The sequence below is a fragment of the Solea senegalensis genome, linkage group LG15 (genome assembly GCF_019176455.1).
Source record: "Solea senegalensis isolate Sse05_10M linkage group LG15, IFAPA_SoseM_1, whole genome shotgun sequence".
Lineage (NCBI taxonomy): Eukaryota > Metazoa > Chordata > Actinopteri > Pleuronectiformes > Soleidae > Solea > Solea senegalensis.
The window spans coordinates 12,812,678-12,821,518 of NC_058035.1; the positions used below are offsets into that span (position 1 = coordinate 12,812,678).

Sequence of the window (8,841 nt, forward strand, 5' to 3'; positions counted from 1 at the left end):
TGCAGTAATTAGCCCATTCTGCCTCAGCCTTGCTGCGGCTTTGAAAAAAGCATAAAGGACATCGCAAAAATACATTTGAACAGAATCTGAAGTGAACTTTTACAATTACAGTTAGGGAAAATAACAGGGGGGTGTGTTTGTGCATGTGCGATGGTCAGATAAGGGCAGAGAGGCGAGGCTTTAAAGAGACACAAGGAGAATCCAGGCCAGTGTCTGCCGGCTGCATAGTTGTTATCAGATGTGGGCAGGGAGGGAAAGAGTGCACACACTCACACAATCACTATGCATATTATGTAGGATTGTTTTAGAGCAGGGAGTCGGCCAGACATCCCGTCAGGCATCTGCCTGTCCCTGCACAGTGCTAATTTTTGGGGGGCTGCAAGACCAGAGCTTGTGATCACTCATCACCACAGCCTAACCAAGAAGCAGGAAGCAGGGAGGATCCTCAAACACCACAGAGCTGCTTAAAAAATCTCAGCTCTGTGTAGAGAGAGGACAGAAATGCACAGGTGCTGCTAGAGAGAGAGAGCGAGAGAGAGAGAGAAGGGAGCAGAGACAAGGAGAAAGAGCGAGAGAGAGAGGAAGGGGGAAGGTGTAGGAGGAGACTTGACTGGCTTCATAGGGGAATAGGAGCCAGAGAGCAATTCCAAAACAGCTGTCCGGCAGACGTCCCAGTCGTCAGAAGTGCAGCCCGAGGCAGAGTCAGGAGGCAGGGCAGTGTCAACAAACCACAGGAGCAGCACAGCAGCCACTCAACACACACATAAATGTGGGGCTGCAGCATTTGGTAGAACACCAGTGGTACCCGTGAAGGAATCGAGATTGAGAATCCCCATCGGAACATCTGAAGTGAGTGTGAGTGAGAAAATTATTCATTTCATTCTCTTTTGGTTCAGTATATTAGGTGAGACAGTGTTGCTGCAGTTTACCTGTTCACATCAGAGGCATTGTGAAAGTCTTTGGTAGAAGGGGATTTTGCTTAATACCAGTGAAACGTGTGATAGCATGGAAAGATATTCTCATTCAAGAATGTGTGTCCAGCTCTCATACGTGCAACACGAGAGCTGCAATGTTAAGAGCAACATTATATCCTCCCTTCTTTCCAAGAGAAACATTTTTAGTCTGCCTACACGCTTAAGGCATGTTCCTCTGAAATGCAGATTCGGCTGTGCGGTTGTGAATTCTTTAAGGGGACTGTGTCTTTTTGTCGACAGATGTGTTGACATTCCGTCCATGTTTCATATGCTTTCATTCAACTTCCTGGTCATCTCTGCCAAGGATAACTCTAGCAAGTGCTAGCCATGCTTGTGGGTGGCATAAGGGGAGCAAGAACAAAAGTCAGAGTAAATACTCCACCCTGTTATTCACCCTCGTCCCAGCACCACCACCAGTCCCCCAAAAGTAAGGCCTTTGCCTATAATTGAGGGGTTTTTTACGTAACAAAAAAATCTCAGTCTATTCTTTAAAGCTACCATTTACCCTCTGTGGTATGTGCATTTGCTTTTTATAACAGCTCCAAAGAGAGGGTCTTTCTGCTATTCAAAGACAGGACAGAGATCAAGGCCATGGTTTGAGATGTTGTACTTGGAATCTTCAAACTTCGTGTAGTTGCTTAGTAGACACATCTCGAGGAACGTATCTCCTACAGGCCTATGATGTTACACTGACTATAACTATAACGGCACTGATGTGAAATGTCAGCACCGTCATCCCAACACGGGTGGATTATTTACAGGATGCACGGGTTCTATTTTAAAGAATGGTGAAGTCATATGCAGGTCATATTTTGAGCAGCTGTTTTCCGAGGGCTCTCTCTGTAGGTTCCATGTCACCGGCACTGGAGCAGCTCAGCTAATACTGGTGCATCATTAAAGTGTAGAATTTGTTTAGACTACTGTAGGGTTACACTGCCTCTAAGAATATACTGACCCAGTTACAGTATATGGCACGTGACTCTTAGGTGTCCAGAAATACCCAGACGAATCTCAAGCCATTAGTTTAATTACCAGATATCTACCCCACATTTATCTGCCCCCGCACTTCAACTTTCATCACCTCACTCCCTCTGCTGCCCCTCGCCAATAACCAACCCTCAAAGCACAAAGCAATGAGGCAAAGTTCTGTTTTTAAAGAGGCTCACTTCATGTCAAGACAGAGAGCTTGTTACTGACCCAGTGACACAATAATTGTATCATGCAGCTCCAATAATGATTGGGAGGCTGCTCAGTAAAACACAGTTTAAAAGGAAGGCATCATCAGATCCCCACATCCCCAGAGGTGAATGTGCAAATTTGGCCTTGGTTTTAAGATATACCAGAATGCACCACTATGAGCCACTAATGGATTTACTTGGTGAGAGGCTATAAGGGTCCATCTTGGGATATTCTGAGCCATTTTCATTGATTCATTTCCTCTTTGGCCAACACAAGCTTACTAGGCTTACCATATTTAACTAAATTGCTCTAGAGACTACACACACACACTCAAACCAATACTAATTTACTCAGGCCCTCATTAAATTAACTGGTGTTGCAGCAAATCCCTGAGAGATGAACATGAGGAAACGGTTTTATACTTTGCTGGTGGCCTCTGGAATTCCAGTCATATTTGCCCTCCAGTCCAAACTGAGCACCAGCAGGATAGCTAATGGGAAGGACAGACTTTCAGGCTTTCACCATACCAGCTGACTTCTCATGGGCCATAAGTGTTGACCTTGGATAGCATGCATAGCAGATGTCCCTCTGTGAGAGTTTAAAGAGTTGAATTGCTCATCTGCTCCAGGTTTTCCATTAAGTTGTATCCGTACTATTGATTTCAACCAGCGGTATCATCTGTTACAATGCATGAACTATGTGTTTTCCTTCTGCAGAGGATACACACAGACCAGCAAGGGGTCACCAGCGCACACCAATAATCAATTGTTATGTTTCACAGAAAGTGATTCTGGCAGAAGCGCGGCAATGACCTTCTGTTGTCAGACACAGAAAAACAAAAGTTAATACAGAAATAGTTGAATGCACTTTGATCCCACAGGACGCAGATTTGGGCTTAGAGGTGTATTTGTTTCACTTCCTATCCAAGCCCAATATCCCATTGCAGTGAACATCAGCCGTCAAGGTTAGAAAAAAACGATGAGCAGCAGCGGAGGGGAAAGATGCTCAAGAACTACGGGGGAGGAAAAGAAATGCACAGGGAAAAATAAGAGGAAAGCTAAAGCCAAATAAATGGGAGATTTTGCTCTTCACTGCTCCCCCAACCACCCCTCCCCTCACCAAACACTGCAGCACTTCTTCAGCCTTCCTTTCCTATATCACTATTAGCAAACAAACACATTCTCCTATGCAAACATGGCATACATTCAAAACTGCTATCTCTCAGAAGCACAGTCAGTCACCTCGTGCAAACACTGACACTCACACCAGCACTCAAATACACAAGGACCCTTGTCGGGTTCTGTTGCTATTCAACACACTCACACATGTTTTGCATCCCTCAGTGTTTGTTAGGACTTTTTATAGCACCGTCGTGCTTTCCGGCTGGCAGGTTTATTTCTCTGGATATGGCAACCCCTAAAGTGAGAAGATTTCATACTGTTCTTCTTATCCTCAGTTAAATGAAGTCTCAGCTTTCATGGGAAAGATATTGATGCTGTGACACTGGAAACAGGAGTCAGTACAGTATTTCCCACCCTGGTATTTGGATTTGAAATAGACAGCAAGTGTCTGTCTCTCTGGCTCCACACTAATGTGCCTGCTCAATAACTGTAGTCCACTTAAAGTGTCTGTGATAAGGTTGATGCAGTGTGTCTCCTCTGGCTCAGTTACAGCAGGAATGTGGATGTTTTCTTAGTGAAACCTTCTTCTTTCTTTTTTTTTTTGGTGGGGTGGACTTGACCGCCCAGGCACTTTGTGCAACGGTGTACTCTGTCAGACGGTCACTGCTGACAGACCTTTCAAAAGTAAATATGTCTATAAATGGGCAAGCTCTCTCCTCAGTGGTCCCCACCCCCACCCCCAGTCTCTCGCTCTCTCACACACACACATACACTGTCAAATCCCTGCCTCCGTGGAGTGTTTTTCCCTTTCTCTTTGGTTGCCATGTCATTTAAAACGGTCAAACCAATTCGCTCCTCTTTTCACAATCAGGCACCTCTTTATCAAACTCAATACCCCCTGCATAATGTTTACCCATCCTGATGTATTCTCAGCACTTATTAAACTTGGAGCTGACCCCTCGACCCATCAAAGCCAAATCAGTTCACATTCTGCATCACCGTCTTTTTTAAGATCCACTCGCTCACCAGTCCTTTCACTCTAGCTCTCTCAATCTTCCTAAACCCCTTAAACCCCCCACCACCACCCTTTCTTCCCCGGATCCATCCCTCTCTCTATCTATGTGTCTGAGCAGTAGCACACTGCTAAAACAAGCGCCCCTGCTCTCATCCTACTAAATTCCCCTTTACTTCTCCTCTCCCAATCTGTGGCCCAGCTGTTCCACATTAGCACATCCAGAGTTGTGGAGGCCAAAGCAGGCTCATGTTTGGAAATGTGAATAGAGCAGCAAAACACCTAAGACCAAGGCCTCATCCTCCTCTTCTAAGTTCACCAGATGCAAGAAATGATGAGGATGTTTTGTTTTTTTCTGCAGAGTTTGTGTGGGACTTGAAATGGTGACCAGATTTCTTTTTTTCATGAAGACCAGAAAAGAGTTGTACCAGTAGCAGCATGTTTTAGAAGAAATTCTGACATATTCTTTATCTGTTTCTCATTTCAGACAAGTGCCCATTGGACCTTTCTACACCAGCAGACGTGTCTCATTTGGATTCCTGTTTCCCGATAGATGCTGCAACTGCTGCAATTATTTTTGGAGTCCTGTTTGACCAGCGTGTTTCTGAGGATGTAACTCTAGCTTCGCCCCTGAGGAACTGTAACATCCAGAGCTTAAAGAGCACATCCAACTTGTCCATCCAGCATTTATCTGAGCTCTTCATCACAGAAACAGCCATGCCAGCAAAAGCACCCATATACCTGAAACCAACCAATAACAAAAAGGGGAAAAAATGTCGTCTCAGAGACATGTTGTCCCCAGATATGATCAGTCCACCACTCGGGGACTTTCGTCACACAATCCACATTGGCAGGGGTGGGGAGAGGGACGTCTTTGGAGACATGTCCTTCCTCCAGGGGAAGTTTGAGCTTTTACCAGGGAAGGTGGATGTCCACCCTCAGTATGGCATCCAAGGCGAGTTTCTGCGAGCAAACAGTATTGGCGATGCTTCCTTCGCAGAGACTCCCTCTCCTGTACTCAAGAATGCCATCTCCCTCCCAACTATTGGTGGCTGCCAGGCCCTCACCCTTCCACTGATATCCTCCACTGTGTTCTCCATGCCCCCAGAGCCACTGGACAACATCATGGGGCCTGCAGCTCCCATGAAACCGGACTGCTCTGAGGCAGTCGAGATCCTACAGATGGATGCTTTGTTGCGTTCCATGGATGTCTTTGGCAACGGGTCGTCATCTCCTTCCACAGACATCCAGTCAAAGCCAGATGTCCTATTGGATCTGCTGGAAAACACTGATATGTCCACCTCTAAGGCAGTTGCCAAAGCCAATAAAATAAATAAGAGTGAAAGTATATTTGATAAGTCATCATCTTATTATATCAACAGCCACAGCAGCAGCATCTACAAAGCTAACGGAAGTCTGAACAGCACCATAAGCACTGACAGCTTTGACAGCTTTAGCGGTAAAGGGGACTTTCCAAACAAGAACTGCAATGGTAAGCCGAGTCTCAGCAGCAACAGCAATATTTATGGACACTTTAACAATGACATTAGTCTGGGCTTCAATCAGGAGCTTCCAAAGTGCAACAGAGAGTGGGTGGATAGGGACAGTGGTGTGGAGGAGGGTCGCATCTGTGATTTTAATTTTGAGTTTTCCAAGGAGAAGAGCACGTCGCAAGATTCCCTCACCCAGATCACGGGGTCATTCCTCTCCCTCGAACTTGATCTGGGCCCATCCATCCTAGATGATGTGCTCAACATAATGGATAACCCCGCAGCAAAGAGCAGGCCTTGAGCTGTGGTGAGGTCCTAAAGAAGAAGAGGAAAAAAAATTTCAAACTATAGCCACGAGGAGAGAGACTCACAAAGCAATCAAAATGGTGTCTGGATATATCATTAAGATAAAAATGAGCTAGAAAAGACTGAGTTGCTTATGTTTTCATTGTCAAAACACGTAAATATTCTTGCTTCTATGGAGTGTTGATTCTTCTATTTGTTCTTTATCATGCTAGCTGCATGTGTAGGATGCATGTGATAGTGAGTAACAGCTAGATCACAGCCATTGTGCCTTTGCTTTTAATTTACTTTACGTGTTTTACGTTGACTTTCACGGTATCATTTTAAGGCTCCTTGCTTTTTTTACGCTGTCAGACTCTCTATGAACATTTAGCATTCTGTGAATTTAAATGTGTTTAACAAAGCACTCATTTGTTTGTCACTTAGGTCATTTCCCACATGACTATTTCAAACAACAGAACACTATGCATATTTGTGTTTTTGAAACTGTAACACAAATAAATTAATGTTGTGCCATTTTGGCCAATTCCGTGTGAGACTTGTGTGTACGTACAACAGACGTGAGCGTTAAGTTCAAAAAATACATTTACTAGATAGATAGAACTCCACGAAAGGCTGGAAAACAAGAATAATGCCAGAAAAGTGAAGGCACAAGAGGGAAAGTTCAAACACGAAAGATACCAAGTAAAGAAAGAGCGACACATTGGCAGAAAGGACAGAGTAGATTTATTTTCTCTCCTCTCACATTCCTTACATTCTGCTACGCTGCCCACTGGGAGCACCGGTGGGTCTTCATCTGCCCAGCCAGGCGCCTGCTCCATTTGTTTGCATGTGGACAGGACAGGCAGAGGAGGGGTCTTTGAAATTCCATGCATTCCAGCCATAGAGCACAAGTGTCCACGACCAGACATAAATCAGCTGTTTCAAGAGAAGAGGGAGGGTTTTAGTCCTGGAGCCACACCATCCATCAGCTATATGTGTGTACAGAGAAATGAGGCAATAAAACACATGCTTACAAACTGCAGGCAAACATTTGGTCAGTGCTGAACGATAGATGAGCCCTCGTCTTCAGTGTAATGACAATAAAGACATGTTGACCCAGCAGTGTAAAAGAAACAGCCTGAATGTGCAGTGTGTCAGCTTCTTGAATGTAGCCACCCCTCAGCTGTGGCCTCCTCTTCAGCCTGATACTCTGTCCCAGTGGGGTTTTTCAGTACAGTCAAAAGGGGTAAGTCATAATATGATCCAGTGGAGACTTATAGCGGGCTTCCCTCAAACACCCACGTGCCACTTTGTCATGCATGTGCAGTGAAAACAAGATTGTCTCAAATTCATCTGTTATAGCTAATTTCATATGCAAATAATTATCTGGGGTTGATTCCACTTCTGTCATTGACCACACTGATGTGGCCAACCTCTCCGAATCCCTCAAAGGCCTCAGAATGTCAGTAAACAACCCCAACAAAACCCAGCAGAGGCATCTGAAGGCACTGTAAAACCAGATGTTAGAGGAGACATGGACATTTCCCCCGTGCAAGAAAACCCATGTCATGACAGACACGGCAGCCACTGGAAAATCCCAGCATAAGTGCTTAAGAGTGCATGCAACCCTGACACACGACTAATGAAAACCTGTGCTGTTAAGGTAGAGTAATTACTGTGTTTATACCTGCAACGGTACATCACTGACTCAATGACAGCCTTCGTTTTTTACAGGTGAAGACCTCAAGCAAACTCTCTTTGGTTTACAAAAGAACTTGCAACCACAGCACTCTAGTGTGTTGTGTAACATCAGAAGAATGTCTGCGTTTCTGTGGAGATGCCAATGTTCTCTGACACAAAATACCAAGAATTACCAGTTTCATTTAATCATATACAAGTCCTCCTCCCCGGGCTCTGTTTTGTTACTGAGCGAACAGCATGAAATAAACCTTTTTTCTGAATGTTTTATTTTTATTTGTTAAGGATGAGTAAAACAATGCATCAGAAAAGCACAACCTGGCAAGTGTGTTGGCTACCGGCAGGCACACAGTGTTTTGTCTTGTTTCTGGCTTCAGTCGATGTGGAGCCTTAGGGCAGAAAAGGTGCCAACAATGATAGAAATAGTCTTGGTGGAGTGTTTTTCATTTTAACAGGGCCAAGTTTGAAGTTCGACTCAAAGAAATCTTGACTTCCACCGCCTCTGATGAATAAATCTGACCTTGATCCGGCACAGCAACACAATCAGGCGACTCGGTGTGGCGCCCACAGACTCAGAAAACAATCTTCCACTTGTTTCATGAGCATGTCATGGCATGGTTTATTGCTTTGTTTGGCGTTTTCGGTTTGCTTGAATATTTATTTATATAAATCATGTGAGAAGTTACTCGACAAAACAATTATTCAAACACATCCATACTAGTGTTACGGAAAAAAACAGGGGAGCAGCTGCAAAATTGGTTGCGTTAGTTGAGAGAGGGAGGTGACATGGGTGTTGCCACTACCTGCTGCCTTGTAATTTCCAAACCAGTTGCTTTGTCAGCACAAAGAGAGAAAAAAAAAACCTCATTGCTCAATTCTGGCTCTTTGATTGTGATGTTTCAGAAGGATGGTGGAATGAATGAGAAGAGGGAACATAAACAACTTTTCAGACATTTGCTAGTTAATACCTAATGCTAATTTCACTCCATCACAAGGGGAGGAAAGCACACAAATGCCATATATTTAAAATATCTGCCAGTACATTGCAAGTTAAATCCCCAAAAAGCTCTTCATTAAGTTTC

At 44.4% G+C, this 8,841-nt stretch overlaps 1 protein-coding gene across 2 annotated transcripts; it reads left to right on the forward strand.

The window, feature by feature from the left end:
* Nucleotides 1-554: 554 nt before the first annotated feature.
* On the forward strand, nucleotides 555-7,195 carry cdc42ep3 (CDC42 effector protein (Rho GTPase binding) 3). Of its 2 annotated transcripts, none has more exons than XM_044045160.1 (2): nucleotides 555-855; nucleotides 4,774-7,195. In XM_044045160.1, exon 2 carries the CDS (start codon nucleotides 5,004-5,006, stop codon nucleotides 6,075-6,077), a length of 1,074 nt encoding a protein of 357 aa, XP_043901095.1. In that variant the 5' UTR covers nucleotides 555-855; nucleotides 4,774-5,003; the 3' UTR covers nucleotides 6,078-7,195. The 2 variants fall into 2 exon arrangements, with proteins under 2 accessions (XP_043901095.1, XP_043901096.1); XM_044045161.1 differs by having other exon boundaries at nucleotides 555-849.
* Nucleotides 7,196-8,841: the final 1,646 nt, after the last annotated feature.